The sequence below is a fragment of the Passer montanus genome, unplaced genomic scaffold (assembly GCF_014805655.1).
Source record: "Passer montanus isolate IOZ18808 unplaced genomic scaffold, ASM1480565v1 scaffold27, whole genome shotgun sequence".
In the NCBI taxonomy this organism is placed as follows: domain Eukaryota; kingdom Metazoa; phylum Chordata; class Aves; order Passeriformes; family Passeridae; genus Passer; species Passer montanus.
Genome location: NW_024367372.1, coordinates 11,432,582 through 11,454,629, shown reverse-complemented (window position 1 = coordinate 11,454,629; position 22,048 = coordinate 11,432,582). Strand labels below are relative to the sequence as shown.

The 22,048-nt window shown below is 34.7% G+C and overlaps 1 protein-coding gene across 7 annotated transcripts in view; it reads right to left on the bottom strand.

Moving 5' to 3' along the window:
• The window catches only part of EML5 (EMAP like 5), a 100,044-nt gene that overhangs the window by 44,929 nt on the left and 33,067 nt on the right, over nucleotides 1–22,048 (bottom strand). For all 7 annotated transcript variants that reach the window (XR_005627845.1, XM_039712780.1, XM_039712775.1 and 4 more), the window contains exons 6-18: nucleotides 21,568–21,703; nucleotides 20,033–20,234; nucleotides 18,800–18,937; nucleotides 17,835–18,091; nucleotides 15,561–15,773; nucleotides 14,492–14,659; nucleotides 13,057–13,163; nucleotides 12,535–12,653; nucleotides 6,730–6,916; nucleotides 4,893–4,998; nucleotides 3,580–3,673; nucleotides 1,647–1,747; nucleotides 268–470 (exon numbers count right to left, since the gene is read on the bottom strand). Coding sequence is in view for 6 of the 7 variants with exons in the window: in XM_039712780.1 (XP_039568714.1) it covers nucleotides 268–470; nucleotides 1,647–1,747; nucleotides 3,580–3,673; nucleotides 4,893–4,998; nucleotides 6,730–6,916; nucleotides 12,535–12,653; nucleotides 13,057–13,163; nucleotides 14,492–14,659; nucleotides 15,561–15,773; nucleotides 17,835–18,091; nucleotides 18,800–18,937; nucleotides 20,033–20,234; nucleotides 21,568–21,703 (2,031 nt within the window). In the remaining variant the exon portion in view is untranslated. The remainder of the gene's footprint in view (nucleotides 1–267; nucleotides 471–1,646; nucleotides 1,748–3,579; nucleotides 3,674–4,892; nucleotides 4,999–6,729; nucleotides 6,917–12,534; nucleotides 12,654–13,056; nucleotides 13,164–14,491; nucleotides 14,660–15,560; nucleotides 15,774–17,834; nucleotides 18,092–18,799; nucleotides 18,938–20,032; nucleotides 20,235–21,567; nucleotides 21,704–22,048) is intronic.

The window sequence follows — 22,048 nt, the reverse complement described above, 5'->3', positions numbered from 1 at the left end:
AATTCCTGTTATTTCTTTAGTTAGAGCTTATGAAAATTACTGAATGTCACTGACCACAAGGGTTTGAGAAACAGCATGCTACATAACAAGAATAAGAAACTGCATAAACACTATTTTGCACTAATGCATAAAACACTATTTTGAATGTGGACCCACAAGGCTTTTCTGTAATGAAAATAAGGACATGGATTCCTGAGTCTGGGAAAGGTTTGGTTTTATCAGACTTTTTTGTCCAGACATAAAAAAAGCAATGAGCAGTTTATTTACTTTTTCCAATGCGTGCATGCTGAACACAGGACCATCATGTGCTTTGACAGTTTTTATGAGAAACACATCTCTCCAAATACACACATCCCCCGTGGAGGTTCCAGAGAATGCCATCTCTTCCGTCCAGCCGTACACTGCACACATCATTGTGTCAGTTCTTCCCAATGCACCTATGCAGCCCTTTCTCCCAATTAGTCCTCCTCCTGGTTCAGACCAAAAACAAGTCATTAGACATCTGCTTGGAACTGTAGTACAAGAACTATATAACCATACCCAGAGCAACAAGTCCTTTTCTTTTAGTCCACCCAGGCTCCCCGAAAAAATGAGTTTGAGAAGAGATCTCACAAAATAAATTTTATTATTTGTCAACTTTCACTACAATGAAAACCAAAACCAACCAACCAAAAAAACAAAATCAAAAAGACCCAACCTTACTTTTAACTTAGCTACTTTTTTTCTTCAAAATAGTAATCTCCAAGATTTTATCATAGTTGAGATTTCTTTCTAAAGACTTTCCAGTAGCTCTGCTAGTAAATATTCTGAGACACTTTTCTTTATATAGATAACATGCTCAATTGTGAAAATTAGTAATTTACATAGACATCAACACCTTGCTCTCAGGCCATCTTGGTTAATTTCTGTTAGAGCTAGAACTCAGAAAAACAGTGTAATTTGTTTCATCACACAGTTTTCTCTACACAATCTTTATCAGGACTTTTGCGAGTTCAAGTACATAAATGCAGCATGAATAATTAGAACATTCTTAGCAGATAAGCTAGTCTTCTGTAGCACGTGTCCTTATATACGAATTGAGGTGTGAAACAATCACATTCACACAAATATCAGGGAATGGGCTTTTCACTGTTCAAATTTTCTCAAGCAGAATTAACCTTGGTTTTTAATTCTCAAGATCAATAGAGGTATCTAGACAAAGAGCTCTCAACTGGCAGATGTGTCCTCTTCAAGTACTTTGTCTGAATTTTGTATGTGAATTTTTTATAACCTTAATATTATTTATACCTTAATATTATTTATGCCTTTTTACAGCATATGTGCTGTAAAGATTCTTCTTCCAAAAACTGTTCTATGATTTTAGAGCAGCACTGTAAAATTTTCATATTATTACTAGGTATAAAAACAGACAGTAGAAAATTAAGAGTCTTTTCTTCTTACATAGCTCTAGCTCCATGGCAGATTGATCTTAGAAAGAATTTCCACTACTACCATAATACCAATTAACATTATTACTGCTAGGGCAACACTAACTAAGAGATAGACAAAGAAAACACTTGCATTTCATGCAGGAAACATACAGTAAGAGATGCAATAGTTATACTGTCAGTAACAGAATATGTTCTAATTCTGTAAAGTGTTCTTACCTGCTCTCCGCCAGAATTTCATGTGTTTAATTCCAACTGTAATCAATTTATCAGGCATATAAGGATTAATCTTAACAACAAAAATCTTATCTTTGCTTCCCCTGAAATGCAAAGCAAAGTAATTCAAATACAAGTGTAATTATTAATATTTTTAAATAGGGTTGGGAGAGGTTTTTTGCTATATTTTTATGTATACCTGCTCTGTCTTGCTAACATTTACTTTCAAATCATTACTGACAGTTTATAATGAGGAAGGAGAAAACTAAAGAAGCAACATACTGAGTCCTGTTCTATTTTCATTATTTTCCAGTTTTCAAGGCAGGTGAGTAATTATGTTACTTCAAAGAGGCACAAGGAGGCATTTTCTTTGCAAAATAAAATGTACTTGCATTAAGTTTGGGTATATGGCATTTAGATCTTTGACAGCTCATAATGACACTTAAAGGAGTAAAGTAAAAAATCTTATTTGAAGTTTTCTTATCTTGAAAACAAACTGCCATTGTCATTCACAATTTAGCTGATTTTTCTGGTTTTGTTAGAAAAAAAATTATGCTGCTATTACATCTTTGATGGACATTACAGTTGGTTCTAAAAAATTAAAACCTCTTGTGTTTTAGATTTCTTACTATGCTTCTATAAAACTAATGCTTTGCTTCAGTCCTACAGTCTGAAAACCAGCTTTCAACTATGTTTGCCATCTATACAAAGAAATCCTTACAGAATGTTTTTCTTTACTCAAAAAGCAGAAGAGCCCCCAGTCCCTAATTTTTGCTCCTTGTTCACAAGTGGCAATAATCTTTTATTTTCTGTCCTTTCACACCACTACTAATGGCTGAATGCATGGAACAGTTTCTTTCCAAACTCAGCCATCTTCAAAGTACAGATACTGATCTCAAAAATTCCAATAAATTCCTTTGATTTGTGGGTGGGAGAAATGAAAAAAAAAATAGGTGAAAACCAGATAAATGTCTTCAGAGAAGCCAAGGTAACTGGCTTCTCACAAGTAACTGGGAAGGGAGTACCCTTCTTTATCTACATCATCTATTCAGAATTTTTGTTCTTTAGTGGATAAGAAATTCAACATGTGTTTAAAAATAAAATGAGATTCAATTAAATTAAAGAGCAATAATGGATGAAAGGGAAGCTGGCACTTTTCAAACTATACTGCAGAGAGTAATAAATCTTTTTAAAATCTACCTAGAACAATGTTTAGAGTATAAGCACTGAATCCAGACAGAATGGGACAAAACCCACTCACACTACTGCTCTATTTAAAGCAATAGATCCTTGGGGGGTGGGGGGGGGATGTCTAAGGTTTAAATAACATTACTCAAAATTAGAAATAGGATTTTATCTTGTAGATTAAAACAATTTAATAAACATATCTTAAATAATCTGTGCAGACAAAAGAAACTTCTGAAATATTTAATCTTTGGATGTTACTTAGACAATTTTTTCTGTTCAAAGCAGAGCTGATTTCAGATTTAGATTACGCTGGTCAGGACTGAGAAAGGAAAAGGAAAGAAGCCTGAAGAAAAAAGAACTGTGCAAAACAACTGCAAATCACTATCCCAAGAAAGGTGGGACCTCTGATGAAAAAGATCTGAACATACCATAAATCACCATCTTTAAGAGGCAAACACAAGTGGCATGGAGTTTTAAAGAAAATATTACAGAGCACAGCAATGTTTTCTGTGCCATCTTTATTCACCAGTTGAGCAGTCACTGCAATAGTTCTTGTTGACTATCAGACCTTCATTTACTTCTTCCACAGAAAGTTTTTAACATGACATAAATGTTATTGTCTGCATCACTTATGTAACAGAAAATGCTAACTTATTGGAGAACTCTTATTCTTTAATTAATATATTTTTCTTACTGACATTTGATAGTAAATCTAGGTACAGATTTTAAAACATAGTTAAATTCCTACCTTACTGCTGAAAGCTTTTCTCCTTTCTTCCAATCCCAGAGTACGATCGTGTGATTATCATCTATTCCAACAGAAGCCAATCGTTTCCCATCCGCTAGAATAATAAATTTATTATTAAGAGAGTAGATAGATAACTATGTTGCAATAATAAGAAACCATATTAAAATATTATAACTTCACAAATATAATAAGAATTTACAAACAAGCAAATAAGCACATGATGTTTTTAGAGGCATATTTTTCATCCATTTGCTTTTAAACTTGGATGAAGTGTAGCACTTTAAAATACCCTGTCTCAAATTTGAACTTAGATGCTCTCTGTTCATATTAAATCCCTTGTTCAGTTAGCTGCTGACATAGTTGCACAAAAACATTCACTTCTGGTTGTTCTTGTGAAAATTTTATGTTCATTCTGAAAATCTCTGTTTATTTCTGAACAGGAAAGTACTGAAGCCATACCATAAAATTCTAGAAATGCCCTTAAACTTAGCAGTACTATGAAGTTTTGGAAAAGTTTTGACATATATTCCAAATTAACCTTCAATAAACAAACTGTGCTCTCTCAAGATGACTTTTTGACATGTATCCATTTTTGGAATTGCTATGTATCCATACCAGAATTTGAGAAATGAGATTCATATCTTGAAAAAGGAGAAACCAAAATAAGAGACATCAAAAACCTAACCATTAATCTTTGTGATTACACATCATCATTGTGAGTTCAGAGATTTTATCCAGGAAATCCAAACAATTAAAGAATTAATAGAAGCTAGTGGAGCAGAGGAAATTTAATATTGGTAAAGTAATTCAATGTAGGGGGTGCAAAAATCTCAAGGGATTTAACTGATAGCCTTATGTTAGTTTAAGGTGGAGAGAGAGCCTGTGTTTCTGACCAGACCTCCCTGACTGGACTTCCTGCGTGGTACCAACATGGCTTTCAGGATTTCATTTAAAAAGAAAAAATTGCACACCTGATCAATTTGCTCAGAAAAGCTTCTTACACAACTGTAATGCAGACACAACACTCCAGGTCTGTGCACCTGCCCCGTACAACCAAAAGAAATTTGGAAGTGCTCAGTTGTTAAACAGGACAGTAGCTGTTCTTGCATTTTCCATGTGCAAGACTCCAAAGAGGTCTTTCTAATCAATGTTCATTGTAAGACAGCGCCTCTCATTTGACGTTGAACAATGGAGAACATTTTTAACACAAAATTTGCAGTGTAAAGGAACCCCCAGTTTCTCGGTAGAACTGATTATCTTGTATTTTCACACAGAAAAGGAAAAGTGTAAATAAATAAATAAATACTTATTACCTGAAAAATCAACAGCACAAACACCATACTGGTGATAGCCCTTTAATACGGAAAGTGGCTTTATTGTTTCTGTATCCCAAATGTGTATTGAGGAATCTCGACCAACCTGAAAGTATACATATTCATAGCCATTTTTTTTCATTTCTCAGTTATTTTACACAGTTGTTTGAAAAGTATTAAGAATACTTCAAAAAGTATTTGAAAAAAATTACAGTGATAGAATTTTCCTAGTATTACTGTTGACTGGCTAACAGAATATTATTCCTTTTGCTGCTTCCCAAAGACCATTTCCCATCTGACTTAGGCACATTAATCACAATTAACTAAAGTCCTCCTGTGAGGGGGAGAAAAAAAGCCCTTCATTGATTGCAGTGTAGCATATTTATTCCATCAATTTTTCATCAATCATTCCCTGTCTAAAAATAAAAGGTTATTTTTATTGCTAGTATGTCAGCTTGTCTACATTTCAGAAATCAAGGTGACTTCTGCTGCTCTCTGGTGTCATTACAAGGCAAATTCTAACTGATATCTGTGACACTAAAATGCATTAGTGTAGACAACTAACCTGGTAAGAAATGCAATATAACTTATTCTTTTCAACTATGTACAAAAGCAATATTAGTCAGCACTTAAAAGATTATCTGCTATTCCAAGGTTTTTGCACCACACTGCACAAATAAAAAGGGTGCAAAACCAGAACAAAATTCTCTTGCATTTAAGGCTCAGAAAAAGTAGGATCTATTTCTGGTTTTCTCACAAACTTAGCATGAAATATTAATAAAGCTTTTCAGAACCTCCACTATCAGGAAGATCTGAACCAGGGTGGTATGAGGAATTTGATTACTGCATTACCTAGTTTCCTCATGTAACATAGTATACAACAACATACAATGTGTATGTATAAAACAGCATATAATGCAGTGTATCTTTCTGCTGATAGCATACATTATTGTAAATTCAGGGACATTTTTATTCACAGCATTTACTATTCCAAAATTAAATCAACCCAATTCTTATAATTGAGGCTAATTTGTTAACTGACCTACAGAGTTATGTTAATCTCAACATTTTTATAGAAATCAAGAGCATAATAAACAAAAGTTTATTTCTATTAATTCACTTCATATGTTTTCCAATTTATTATACATTAATAAGCAAAAATGATAAAAATGATAAGCATAAATAAAAACCCATGAAACATCAGCTCAGACCTTCAAGTCCTAGTGTACAAGTATTTACCGCAAGATTTGGCGGTTTGGGAACATGAGTGATAATAATTTATCTAAAATAACTGCATGGCAAAAGCTAATATTAACTATTATTAGTATTATAAAACGAACTCGAGCAACATACATCCCATTGTTGCATGCATAATCAGGACATAGTTTGTGTAAAGGTGATAATGAAAAACATAATGCATTAAAATGGAATGCCAGACTGTAGCAACAGTTGCTCACTTTATACTGCAAAATAGTAAATGAATGCAATGCTAATATAGCTAACTTCATAAACAAGATGTTAAAAATATGTATTTTATCTGCACATTTCCTCCACCTGTTATCAAGAAGCTGCAACGTAATGCTGAATAAAAAAATATTACTCTATTCGTAATGATGTTCAGAAAAACATGTTCAGAAAAACTACGGAGTATATACTCTTACCATAATATAAACAACTGTAAAAATGACTTTTGGGTCAGTTTTTTACCAGTATTCCATCTGCAACAGAAATGCAGTCCTTCATCTGAATAAATGTAGTCTGGACGCTCTTCCCAAGACCTTTCTAAATTCAGTAGTAACAACTTCAGATTGTTATTGCAGATAAACACGAATCCTACCTGGCCAGTTGCCACATAGTCCTTTAAGGGATGGATAGCAAGGCAAAGGATGTCATCATCATGGCCCAGATAGAAGCGCTGCGTGTTCTGCTGGCGGTTGTACACCACTCCCACTGCTGCCACGTGGTACACGATTTCACCCGTCTGCGTGTAAAAGAGATTGCTTCGGCAGTCGTAGCCTCTGTAACTAAGTCAACAAAAGAGGTTTGTTCACCAAAGCCATAAACTTGTACACTGAAACTAAGGTAAAGTTATGCTGATGAATTTCGTGTATGTAAAACTCACGTTACTTACCAATTACTGTTTTGGGGTTTTAAAATTATGACTATACTTTCTCATTCTTAAAGGAACATCAATTTATCCATCTAATTTACTACTCAGACATCAGTACTACAAGCACTAGTTATAACTAGCACTTAATTGTTACTTTCCACAGCTAGTTGAGAAGAGAAAGTAATAGCTAATCATTTTTTCACATGGAGAAGCTGGGCATGCAACATGTAGTTAAGTAAAGCAGAAAATATCTAAGTTTTATTTTTGGCTATTTCCTACTGCTCAAAAATCAGGCAGCAAAACATGATACTTTCTGGAAACTTGGTAACAGAAAACAAATGCTTTTTTTTAATATATAGAACAGTTTATTTTTTTTGAAGGAAAACCTGTCTGGTTTCTTCGTGATACAGGAATTGGCATGAGTACGCCAATTCCCAACTAAGGTCTGTACACACTATCTCGGCACACTCATTTCTTCCTAGGTGTGACTAAGATCATGAAGTTACATCCATCTTTCCTTATGCACACAGTGCAACCATATGCACTGGAGAAGTAATGAATCTGTATGGCAGCTGACCAACTTCAGTTTAATGAATATTCCAAACACCTGAATCCATGTTCGTAAACACTAGATCTGTGCATTACTGGAAAACAACAGAGCACACACTTGGAAAAGATCTTAATATGACATATTTCAGTTGGTTCACCTACATTACACACAACGGTATTTATGTCATTTTTTGTGATTAGAGAAAAATTACTAAGATCATGGCACAAAGTTCTTAAACAGATCAGCAGGTAGTCCAGGTCCACTGCTCCCCAGAAGAATATTGTATTCATGAACTTGTATCTCAAACTCTTGGAAGATGATGAAATTCCTCCCTTCCCAGTTCTAATCTGTCCAGGTCCCTCCAGACGGCAGCACAGCCATTGGGTCTGCCAGCCCCTCCTCCCAGCTTTGCACTGTCTGCCATACTGTGAAGTCCAAAGCTGGGTCTCTCAAAAAAAAAGAGAAGTGAGCTTCTTAAACCAGCAAAAATTGTGATAGCACAGAAATAAAGCTTTTAAATAAGGCTCCCTTCAGCTCACTGTTTAGATGGGTACTCTCAGGCAGATTCTTAATTTCATATTTGGTCCTAGTCCAGCAACTTCTCAGTGTCTCCTGAGTTACTGTCCCTTCAAGGTCTCTAGGAGAATCTCTCCTCACATTTGATCTGAGGCTCAGCTATGTCTGCTCCCTGCTCTTCTCTAAGTGACCGACAATTTAGACTCAGAGTACAACTGCAGGCTCTAGAGTCCTGATTTGCTCTCCCTCCCCCTGCATCCTGCACTAACAGCCTTCCCCTGCAGCAGCACGTGCAGATGTTTGGAAGCTGATTTCTGCCTAACCCAGAGCGCTGTCTGCTTGCAGCCTTCTCAGAGGTACAGCCACTAGGTTTTTAAGGAACAGAATATACAATGACCTACAGTAACTATGAAGAAAGGAAACAAAAATAACCTATCACAGTATGTGATACATACAAATGGTGAACATCACCATTTTAAGTACATGACAACACTCAGTGAGGGGTAGGGATTATAAAGGCAGGCACAGTGCCAAAGAAGATACCTGAACCTATTGCTGATCAGACATCATTTTCCTGTGCTTCACTCTGCACTGTACTCTGATAAACACACTGGATTTTCTTTGCAAGCACAAAGTAATTAAAAAAGAAAAAAGCCAAATATTCATCCTAAAGGAAAATATAAAAAAACCACAAACAAACAAGCAACAAAAAACAATGTCTGTGAAAATACACACATTGAAAGAAATACTGGACACTGAGGAATTTATTGTAAGCTTAGCAGTCACCTATAAAAGGTGTGAAGACAGCAAAAGGGCTTCAGGTCCTCCTACCCACAACCCAGAAACTCTGAATTTTTCCAGCTCATCAGAACCATTGCCTATATACCCTGAAGTAAACCTAGTGAAACTGAGTACATTAATGCCATGTATCACAGAACTACCCAAAATATCCAAAATTTATCTAGGATGCAGGAAACTAGTTCTTATTACTCATAACTTCTTGTGACAGAAGTTAATTTTAGTTAATTTCCTCTTGTTATTACAAAAATTAGTACAATCAATTGTTTACAATTAAAATACAACACACTTTGCCAAAATATCAAGCAGTGCCAACAAAGACTCTTTGTCACCAAATTAAAAACATTTGGTCTTTCCCACATGCCAGTTTAATAATTCCTTGACAATACAGGTACTTTTCACCAGAGGGAAAGTCATGGGCCTAGGTTAAACAGCAATGAAAATAAGCATATTTCAATGCAGATCATTCCCTAAGAATATTCTACACTGTTCCAAAATACTTACATCACCATATTATTAAAACAATTTAGAACTGAGATTACTAGCTGATCTCTGAGAAAGCATTAGGAGAAATAACTTATCCACATGCAGAAAACAAACCAAAGAAATTTTTGGCATCTTTATTAGCAACTATAAATTAAACAATAAGGAAAGCAAGTTCTGTATTGTAGTTACTAAATAATATATAACAAGGCACAATAAAAATAAGACTGCACTCTGCCATAGTTAATTATCCAGAACTGATTGAAGTTAATGTGACACTAACTATCAGAAAAAGATGTAGCTTCCTAAGTGCTACATAGGGAAAAGAAGTTGTCATTACCAAAGTCATGAATAGCAGGGGCTGCATTCAATTTGAGATTAAGACATGTAAACATAGGTGTTCACATGCTTGTTAGATACATTAACTCCTACATTTTAATCTACACTGTTGTAGTCAACAGAGTCAGTTGAACCTGCAGGGCTGCTCAGCTGGCCAACCATCAGCATTGCATTTTACCTGAGCCAAATTACTCCTTATGCTCCACTGACTACTGACTGAATCTCCAATGACTGTGACGGAAGTTTAGATATACACATAAAACCATTTCTTTTTGGGCACATCACTGTGAACTCTGTAACCTGAAGCTGAACCCTACCCACATTACACATCTATATCCAGCTAACAGGCAACTTCACAAGTACTGTCCTCTCTGGGAGAAGTGTCAATGTCCATTGCTTGTCTAATGCTGTAAGAGTTTCAAAATTTGCAAGTTACTCTTCATAATGTATGTGGGAAGCTTCCACATGTAATCCAGTCCTCCCACAAAATCTCTACAAGAACCAAATGTCAAAACAAACATGATTAAGAACAGAGTCTTTAGTACAAAGGTGGAGACTTAATTTAAAAAAAATATTCTGCATAGCAGTAGTTTTCTCAAGAGTTTTCCCACTCACAGGCTACTCCTTTCAGATGCTGTTTGCAGATATTTGTAGGAATCCATGCAAGATGTTATAAGGTTCTCCTTACAGAGCATTCCCAGGTCATCTTGAAACTGCTACCAGATTTTATCTTATGGTAAGGTTAGTTTATTGATTGTGCTTAAATACTCTGAATATTGAAAAATAATTATATGATTCTATGAATATTCAAAAATATAAAAAATCATTCTTGTGAAATCAACAGCATAGTTCTGAGAGAATATGAGGCATGAGTATTAGATGTGCATCCTTATTTCCAGCCAGCAAAAAGAAAGCATAATAAGCATTGAGTCCAAGAAAAAAGTTCTTCTGAATAGTTCATGTTTCTGAACCACCACCCTGCCAAATACATGGCAGAATTAAAATACAGGAATAATCAAAAAGAGGCCAAATTTGTACACCAAATTAACAAAGTGTTTCTGATCATGACCGAATCAGATCTCTTAGAGAAAGACACAATTGAACCTCTTAATAAAAGTTCTTTCCTCATCCATGTTAATCAGAAGCTGGCTCACATACTCTGAATTTTTTTCCCTTCCAAAACAGGAAGTAACCAGAGGTTTAAGAGATTTCTTACAGGTTATCAAGAGCTTTCTAAAAGTTCGTCTTTCATGGCAGTTGACAAATTCAAAACACAACAACAACAAGCTCAAAAACAAAGAAAAGAGAAAGAGCTTCCAATTCCTCTAATTAAAAAAAAAGCACCACTTCTTACATTTTCAAGGAACATCCAAGACATTTCCATTGCAGCTAAAGAAAGATGAAGCAAAGCAGACTTCCTGAATCAGAGAATATGCCTATTACTCACTTGGATGTGGGTCACTTTAAAGTTAACAGCCTGGACATTGAGAAAAATCTGTTGTTCAGCATGGATTCTTCATTAGTTTTCTTGATGCCCATAGGGTAACCAGACAGAACTCAACAGGACATTCTACTTCTGGTCATTCCTGGATATTCTGGTCAAGCTTCACTTCTGTTGTGAAGGAAATAACAATAATACCAAAGATCCAGGGCCCTTGCTTGTGCTACATCTTCTTCAGGATCATTTGGTTTTATTCTTAGACCAACTTTTAAAGACTACAATACAGCAGCTACCCACCTTAATGCATTCTCTATACAGATATAAAAATCTTCAACTGAGAATTCGGGAGCACTAACAAGAGAGATAAAAAACCCCACCTCTGTACCAAGCTTCCCAGTTGTCATTATTTCCAAAACTACTACTCAGACTACGTCTTCTGCAGACAAAATTGCTGATTGGAATGTTAACTACTCTTAGCCAATTAATTTATTAAGCATTCCATGTGGAGCCCTACTAAAATTGTTTAAGTGCCATTATAAAGACAGATGGTATCAGTAACTTCTCCCTGCATATAGTTATATCTGAAAAGAAGCTGTATTCCTGCAAAGAGGTATCTTTTGAAAGGAAAACTTGACTTGCAACATCATACTTGAATAAATGCTTTGCTTTTGCTTTATATCAAGAGAATTTATATTTCTGATCATTATTCTAGTGCAGTAATATCTACTACCAGTTTGCTTTAAAACACCACATCTTTTTTCTGATAAAAATTCTTCACTTATGAAGAATTATGGAAAACTACTAATTGTAAAGATGAAATCGTAAGATTTCAAAGATGCATCCAAACATTGTTCTGCTACTCAAATTAGCACCAAAAAAAGAATAAACTCATTTTTAACAAACTTTAAAGACCTATGAAGAATTACATTTAATTCCTAAATTAATAAAGGAACTTGTAAATTGTTTCAGACTAGGTACAAACAAGTTTTTTTTTTAATAAATCACTGCTAGAAACACCACTTTGTCCAGAAGCCAGTCATCTTCAACTACACAAAGTTTCTGTTCTAGCTATCAAAATCATACATCAAAGAGAACCACTGCTTTCCAGATACTGAAAAGTATGGGTGAGATTACCGAATACTCTATTTAGTCACTTGTATTCAAGCAAAAAGTACCAGCTAAAGCTTGAGTTCAAATTCACTTCAGAATTCATGTGTAGAATTCGTATGCTGGCATCAAAGTATTTTAATTTATTTAGTGTAAATTTATTTCTACAGATATAAATAAAAATAGCAAATCATAAAGCAATAGACATGAAAGTCTTTAATCAGATTATTATATTATAAACACCAGTCTACAAAATCAAACAGTGCTTGTATATTTTACAAAATGAGAGTTTGCATACCCATGAACAAAATGTAGTCTTATACTGTTCCCTGGGGCTCGCTCACGTCTCTTAGAAGCTGCACTTTTTCTTTTTTCTTTGCATTGCTCTTTAAGTTGAGGTAGATCTTCTTTGTAAACCTTTAAGAGAAAGCATACTTAAAAATTAAAAGACTCATCAGAAAAACATGTTTCTGAGAATTCAGCTGCTGTTAGCACTCATGAAAAAGTTATTCTGACATAACTGAAAAAAAACCCCTCCAATACCTGGTGACTATATAGTGCAGATTGGTTGTAAATTGTATTCTAGGATTACATGTAATAATTTTTCTCTCTGTTAATATTAATTAATATCTTAGTTGTAATTATTAATTAATCATATTTTAATAAGCTTGGTTTTTTGAATGCATCAGGTAACAAAAATTCTAAAGGTTTTGGTCAGTTCCCATGCAGTCTCCCCAGTTTTGAGGTTTCAACAGTCTTCATAAATGTCCAACTGAAACCCTAGGAAGCTTCCAACTGCCATTAAAAATAAAATATTTACCTGTCGACGATAGGTGATCTGTGTCTCTTGTTCAATTTCAGAGTCCAGCTCTGGAACATCAGACTGATCTGAATCTGATTCATCACTATTAGAATCAACCAGACTCTCTGTCACCAAGAAAACAGAAATAAAAAATTTAGCAACCTAAATTACAAGCCAGAAAGTTTAAACTAACTGCTTAAAGTTTCTGATTTTATAACCAAGGATTATATTAGCTACAACATAAAATGCTAATAATTGACAGGAACAATTCTGCTGCTACATAGGAAATAAGCCATAAATATGAAAATTTTGGGTGCTGGAGTGAGTTAGTTCTCATTAACTAAAATAATTTCATGAGCTTTAATGTTAGGAGGAAATGAAAAAGAAGATAATTAAATAATCAGTATAAAGCAGAAACTAAGACTTGCATTAAATTAACAAAGGGTCCAAAGAGAAACTTATGTTAAAGTGAGCCACTGATGCAAGCAGAAATTCTTCAAGTAGGTTAGAGGGGAGAGAAAAAATTACAGATGGGAAGAAAGAGGAAAAATTTACTGTGACTGCAGAGAAAAAGGGTAGTCATGTAAAGTTTGACATGTAGGAAGAGCTTATAATTGTTTCCTTCTGCATTTATCACTGACAAGTTCAGCACTGCAACTGTATTTATTTACCTGATTGCTAAACCTACACTGCATATTCATCTGATCTGAGCAATTAAATGGTAAAACAGCCTATCTTGTTGTAACACTATATTCTCATTTCCCCAAAGGATTCTCTAAAGTCCTTTAGGAATTTCCAAGGGAGGCACTCAGTTAACTGTTTTGATTTTAGGAAACGCATGAGAATAATCATTTAATTAGTCACTAGTGGAAACATGATCTTCATTTTTTCCCAAACACTAAACATCTATATTCTGCTTTTTAAAAATTAATTAAATAATCAGTTATAATACTTAAACTATTATCTAAATGCTTCAAAATTTTAAACAAATTAGTATAAAACTGTATTTTTCCAGTGACACCTGAGCATCCAGTTGCTGTCAATTTAGTAAAGGGCAATATATACAGAATTCAGAAATTCCTATCTATCTTTGAACTTTTAAAATTTTTCTTTGCAAAAGAGTCACAGCAGAGAAGGTTTCTTCATACCCTTTCTAGCCTGAACACAGGTGTGATGGTTTGACCATTGGCCAAATGCCAGCACACAGATTTTTTTCATCTTCACCAATTAATGCCAAACCAGGACAACAGGGTACTGGCAAGCATTAAACAATTCCATCAGGTGCTTCAGGCACCTCCAAAGTTCAAAGAACAGCAATTGTTCTTTTTGTTGTAATTGTGCAGACTGGTAATTTTGAATATTTATTTCCATACCGTCACCAAAGAATTTTACTTCTATTTTAGCCTCCCTGCCTTCCACCCTTTTTTTGGTGTTTTTTCAGTTAGTTCCTTACCTTGGGGTGCTATATGAAGAGTGTCCTTCAGCTTGCGGTCGGGGACAAACTTCCACTGAAAGACAGAGTGATCAGCTCCCCCAATGGAGACAACCCACTGGTGATCGTGTGACCACCTGACGTTCGTCACGTGAGCAGAATGACCAAGATATTTTTTAAACTTTGCTCCTAGAATAAGAATAAAAATATCCCTCAATATCAGAGAAATAAATCTCTGTTTCAGAAGCACGTCAGAAAATAATATTAAAGAACCCATAGAAAAAGTAGTGTTTAATAAACATATTCTAATTTCTACTGGTATTTTAATCAATAGCAACATCTTTTTGCAGTTTTCATTAATTTTAATGTATGTATAAGATACATTTTTAAGTTTCAAAATATAATACCTTAAGTCAAACACAAGAACAGAGGACATATGATAGTTTTGCATGAGGTGTTCCAGAGATTTTAAAAATTTTACTGTATTAATTTTATTTTACTTTTTACAAAGTAAAATTATTACTTCTACTTTGAAAAAATACAGTTATTTAAATAATGTATTTTTAAATCTGTGAAAACACCCCCATATATATGCTTGTAGTATGGATTCCCAACGTACAATGTCAGTGCTAAGCACCTCTAGCAATTCATCCCCTCCCAGGTTCAGCAGTAGAACTGGTGGCATTAGTGCAGCTACATCCAGTTAACATTTTCATGGCTACATAACCACAACACAGTCATTGGATGAGTTACCGAAATTAAGTTCCTAACAGCACTCCATTATAAGTAATCTTTTTAGATCAGAAAAGCCTCATTGTTTCAGAGTTGTTTGAAGAACTTCATTCTACACATCATTCAATTTTAATGCTGGCTGCAACTGCATGGATAGGTCTTAGGATGTGTCTTCAACATTTATGTACATAAATGAATGTTTTGGGTGTTTTTTTAAAGACTGGTGTTCCCCCATTTTTTTAAACTCTTTTTGAAAGAAGTGATATTAAAAGCCATTTCATTTTCCAGTCTTCTAATACATATTGTTTAAAAGTCACAATTTAAAAATATGCATATAATTGAATTTAAAAGGCACTACCTTTTCTTAGACATGGGTATCGAAAGAGCTTTACTATTCCATAATCATCAGCTGTAACCATAACTTGACCAATAAAATTCGCATCCACAGAATTTATATCATTTATATCAGAATATTTGGGCCAGATTCCATTAACTTCAAGGCCAGAAACACAGGTCCATGATGCCCACTGAATGCCTTTCAATTCCTCCTTGTTTGTTACTTCTTTTCCACCTAAGCAAAAAATAAAGAGTCATTTCTCAATATTTGCTCATGCAATTTTAAAGAATGCAACATTTTTGAAAACTCTCTAAAAACTGAAACCAGGTACAACAGAATTAAAAACTGACTTCTGAAATGGTCCTGATCTAGTATTGCCTATTATGACCAACAGTATCAGTAAGAAGACTTCTCAAGACTATTTAACAGAAGATCATAGGTTTGGTACTTTATAGTTTTCTTATTTATTGGTATCTGCTTGAGGCTGTTTTTAAATATTTATCAAAAATACATTTAATTACATTCTAAGATATAGTTCATAAAAAATTCTGTTGCTGAATGATTGTAGAAACTTGGATTATTTAGAGCAAGAACTGAAGAACTCATATCTGGCCACTGCAAATTACTAAAACCACATATTTTGTGCTTAGATGCTTGTTACATTATTTTACACCAGCTCTATCTGTAATGAGATTGATCCAATCTCACAAGGTAAGAGCTGAGTCAGACCAAAGGCCCATTAAGTAGTGGCTCTGTCTTCTGGAAAGGCCAGGAGCCAAGGGCTGGAGCAATGCAAGAGCAGTGCAAGCAAAGGTGAAAGCTGTGAGTCAGACTGAATACACACCTGCAGAAGGTGAGCAGGACAACAATCCCCTTCTCAGCCCTTCAATCACCAATCCATGCAAACTATGATTAACAATACTTTATATCCATAACTAAGTCCTGCAGGTCTTGTGCCAGATAACTGTAAGTTCCTTAATTCATTGTGGAATTTCAAGTGTTACACAATTTGATCATTACTTTAAAATATTTGGGAGATTCCTCTAACTCCACAGACTTCGATAAACCTTTTTTCATAAACAAGGTTTACAATCCCACATTCTAACATATGAAGGAACTCCGGGTTGAAAGCTGCCTTATAACTTCAAATTGCTCCTCCTGTGTCTGTTTGTTACTGTCTAATTAAATTCTCACTATCTTTTCTTACACATCTTCTGTTGCATTCAGTGCACAGAATCAAAGTTGTGCATAGAATGTATGAGGTGCTTCGGCAGAGAATCAGAAAAAGCTCTAAGAATCTGTGAATAATATACAGTGCAAAGCATAAATCTTTATAAATCTGTATAAGAATGAAGGGATAATATAAAAAGTAGTGATAATACCCAGTTAAACAAATAAAAATACTACAAAGATGAGTGCGAAGAATACAGAATATTATGTAAAGAGTGTATGCAACAGACAGAAGTCAAGTCTTGGGATAAATACTGCCATTGGGGTATTCTAAAAAGGACTACTTCAGTTTCAAGCTGTAAGATAGCACTATGTGCATATGTCCTCTACAGAGGGAACTACCTTAATAGAAATTATTTCAAGACTGTGGGGTGTTTCAGTGAAGTTTTCAGGAAAATGTCTTTAAGAGCACTTGCAATAATGGGGTTCTTACAAAGTTCCTCACTGTAAAAGCTCTTTTAAGTTGAATTCCTCAGTCTGCTGCATAGTTTTAGACAACCAAATGCCTCTTCTGAGCTGCAACATACTGATTATTCCATACATTATAAAAATCATTCAGTGCAATCAAATGATAATTTATTTAATATCCAAGCTCTATAAGAACAAAGCTGCTAAGCTATTGCAAAATTTAATTAAAATGCTGCATTTTAATTCTTCTAAACAAAGTGGGAGCAAAAATTTATTTTTGTGAAACAAAATAAATTATAAGGCTTCTCTAGTACAAAAATATACATTGACAAAGTGGGAGCAAAAATTTATTTTTGTGAAACAAAATAAATTATAAGGCAGAATCTCTAGTACAAAAATATACATTAGAAAGAAGACTACACATATAAGGATAGAAGTATTTCAGGAACTTTGCCAGAAAAATGTGGTACTTACTCAAATGTGGCAAATAATCTTATGAAATTTACAAAACCCTTCATCTATACCCCCATGCTTTGAAACAGGATTTACATTTTGGTTTTTGTGGGGGTTTTTTTTGTTTGTTTTTTTTTTACAAAACCACTACATGTGATTTCTGTTACAAGTAACAAATAGCACAAAAGCAACCCAGAACCTTACCTGGCATTCTGTAAAAAAGTCTCTTTCCATTGCCATCATTGGTCTGTAAGTATTTACTGTCTGAAGACCAATCCATATGTGTGATGAAGCTTAAGGATCCAATACATTCCCCAACCTTCTTGTACCGCTGAACAACTCCATATATATCCACAGAGCTGTCATTGGAGCCAACAGCTAGGAAATTCCCATCTGGAGAATATTTGAGTTCATGAATAGCTTCTTTCCTGTCTTTGATATGAACAACCTCAGTCATATCTCTGCAGTATGAAAGAAAGCATGCCATAAGTAGAGAAGAGCCTCATCACACTGTCATGTTCCCAGTCTAAAAAACGAACAAGATTGTGAAATTATATATTGAACCTAACTATCCTGTGTGCAAACACAACACTGCTGTTTTTAGAGTTGGTTAGGGCTTCGTGGAGAAAAAAAAAAAAAGAAGGAAATGGTGACACAAAAAGGTGCTTCACTGGGCTGAAGGACAGTGAACAAAAGGAACTGCTCAAGTTGGGTCCACAAGAAAATTTCATCAAGTAGATTATGAGATCTTTATTCACCCATGGAAGGAAACTTCATTGACGTGAGACACAAATCTCATTTTCCCTTTGAAACTGTGGGATCACAGCAGCACAAGGCAGTACTCATTTTGTATGCATGATGTGCTGACAGCAGAATTCCAACACACAGAAACAATTTACAAAGTAATGAAAATTTATTTCTTAGTAATTCAAGGATAATTCATAAATACAAAACCTAAAGCAAAACATTTCCTAGAACACTGCCACTCTCTGCAAATAGACCAGTACACTTTTTCAAATGGGTTGTTATAGAACATGTACATATGTAGCACACATATAAAAAATCTGAGCACCCTCCACTATTTAAAACAAAAACACAAGTGACAACATGCATGGCTACAAGAGATCAAAACATTAATAAGGTATCTATATTTAAGTTTGGTAACATGCCTGACTCGAAGCACAGTGAAAGAGCCATCCTTCATTCCAAGAGCCAGATGGATTCCATCAGTACTAACAGCAGCACAGCGAATGGGCTCCTCCATGTTGCACCGGGCAATCAGAGCGTGGTCTATTAAACTCCAGATTCTGAAATAAAGTCATTATTTCTAATGTAAAATGGGTGGGCAGCTTTGTCACAGAGAAGATGAAGCCCTCAGTTTCTGTACAATGCCGGACATGGCAGTGTCCCTGTTTTAAAATAATTTTCCACAAGGAAAATCTAAGACATAAGTGTGGATTATGCAAAGAGTAAGAAATATTCTTATATTTTTAAAGGCAGGAATATCTCTAATGAGAAAATGTGGGGAGAGATTAATTTTGATTTTCTGAATATAAAAAATCACAGCATATGACAATACATACTTTTAGACCACTCCTGCAAAAATTCCACTATTTTGCTAATCATTTTAGCCAGAAACATTAAATAACAATTAAAGATTTTGATCAGTATAAACAACTTTTCCTACTAAAAGTCATTATTGATAGCTCATTATAACTAATAATATTCAAATATGTGAATTTTTATAACAAGGAAGATTACATCTATTATTTACAAACATCTCTGGAATTTGAGAGTAATAATAATATTAATAACTGAATTATTGATTTGCTTAACTGTGTTGTACTTAAGATATTTAATGAAAAGGCCAACACATTTAACTTATAAGAAAGAAAAGGTATTTTCAACCAAAAAAAAGATAGAAATGAACATGTCAGAGGGAGTAATTTGGTGGGCTTTCTGAGCATTTATATTCTGTTACAATGTATGGACTAGGTTTGATGAAATTCACACATTAGAAGTTAATTTGCAGCATTTGGAAAAGTAAATATGGAAGAGTAAAATGTGTAAGTTTCTATCACAGTCTTTTTTCATCACAAGCTGTTCATGCTTAACATAACTCCTGAAAAGGAAAGAATTAAAGGATTGTCCTTGTCTCTGAGTGCTCAACATTACCCCAAACAAAATGTTTTCAAATTTCATATATGGGGGGTTTTGGGAAATACATACTTCCACTGTATTTTACTACTGAAGAGCACTCATTTCCTGCATAACTTAACTCTAGGAGTACATCAATGCCACATTTTGCTAACTTTAAAATGCATACATTTCAATTAGGTTACCTACAAAATGAGTTGATTGTCTAAAACTGTATGCAGTTTAACAAAGAAACAAAATTTAACCTGACTGATCGATCATCGCTTCCAGTCATGGCCAGGGGTTTTGTAGGATGGACAGCCAAGGCCCACAGCTCTCCTTCACAGTGCCCCTGCATTATCAGGAAAGGCTTATTACGCTCATGCACCACAATTTCAAAAATTTCACTATCTTGTGTCCCAACGAGTATATGGTCTCCTCTCCAGCAAACACTTCTTACAGAGAGACCTGCAGAAGAGATTGTTACTGAGAGATACATCCTCAGAACTTGTAAAACAAAGGTAAAGTAGCAAAAGACAAAGCATTAAAGGAAAGAAATATCAAGAAATATCTATACCCCTTCTCTTATTCCTGGATCTGCTTCTTTTACTCTTTTTATCTATTTCATAGATAGTGGCATACTTGTCCTTGGAACATAAACTTTTTCATGACTACTTGGAGGATATATAGGCTATACCAAGAGGTAAGACAGTGCAGTAGCATAAAATGCAATTTAAAAAATGAGCAAGAGAACAGTTCATAGAGACAATCCTCAGAAGTATATTAAATAAATTTAAAAAAAAAAAGTGAAGGGAAAAGAGCCAGAAAACTCATTTTATTCAATGTCAGATTTTTTTTAAATCTGCTTGCTCTGCCATGGGCATTTGACAAGCCAAAAGTTTATGGCAAGAGTCTGTTACATCAGAAGTAAAGGAGGCAACTGGAGGTGAAAACAAGTCTTAAAGAATGAAACTGAATGAAACAGCTTTCAGCTACATGCATCAGAACTGAGAAGCAGCAGCGGAGTAAATTTAAATTTAAAACAGAGCCACTCTACTGCAGCAAAATGTGTTCCATCTTGGTGCAATACTTCACAATCTTGGTGGGAATGCCATGTCAATTACACCATACAAAGACTTCACTTGCAATCAGATATGTATTGACCCTGAGTATCTCATTGCTATGAGACATTCTAGCACATTTTCAAATCCTTGGTAAGATATTAGAAAATAACAAAAGTGACTGGGGGTGAAGAAAACCAAATGCCAACAAAAGCAATATTTTAGGTGACACTAGTGCTTCAGTACATGTTTGTATTCTTATCCTAAATCATTACAGCAACAATATCTGAAACACTCTATGTAAAGATTTAGCATGACATGAAGTAATATTTACAAGTAAGCAGTGTTCTAAGTTTCATAAAACTTTAGATAACATCCAAATAGTTTTAAGGAAAATGTGGGTAACTAGTGAATGAAATTGTTGTACTCCATTGCTATACACTGTAGATCTCACTGCCTCAAGTTCTCTTAAAGCATTACTGTTCCTTGTTAAAAACTGCTGTGCTCTAGAAACAATGCACATAAAAAATTAAATCTGTGTCTACATCCTCATCATATGTACAGTTTGTAAAAGTAACTGTGACCTTCATACTAGTGGGCATGATCTATTATATTTCTAGCAAATAGCTCATGGTAATGCGTATAAAGAAACACTTTGGGTTTTAAAGTCTTTTCTTGTTCAAAACTCTGATAAATTTCCTATCTTATTGGTATATTGACAGCAACAAACTTCTCTTTACCTTTATACCCCTGGTCTGTTTCCCTGAGATCAATCACAGTAATTGGTTTAAAATTTAAGTCCCACAAGCGAACGCAGCCATCCCTGCCACCAGTGGCAAACCCCTCTTCACACGCATTCATGCTGAAAATTCCTGCCTAAAGAGAGAAGAAAGTTACTTTTAACAACATCCACAGATTGGAGAAAACCAGTATGCAACCAATACAAGCTTCAAATATCAGAAAGTCGGAAACGGAAACTAACTCACAAGCAGAATTAACAAGTGATAAACAGAAAGATAATTGCTGCAAGAATGCTTTCCTTCAGATGATCATCATCAAGGTGATGCTGCTTCTCATCCCTAGAAAGAGCTTAGTTTTGTATCCTCTTGCCTATAGGACCTTGCCCCACTCTAATAAATGCCAGCATGAAAATTTCCCATGATGTCTATTAGGCTTCCTTTAGAGCCTTTGTTACTAGTATTCAACTGCTATACAACAATG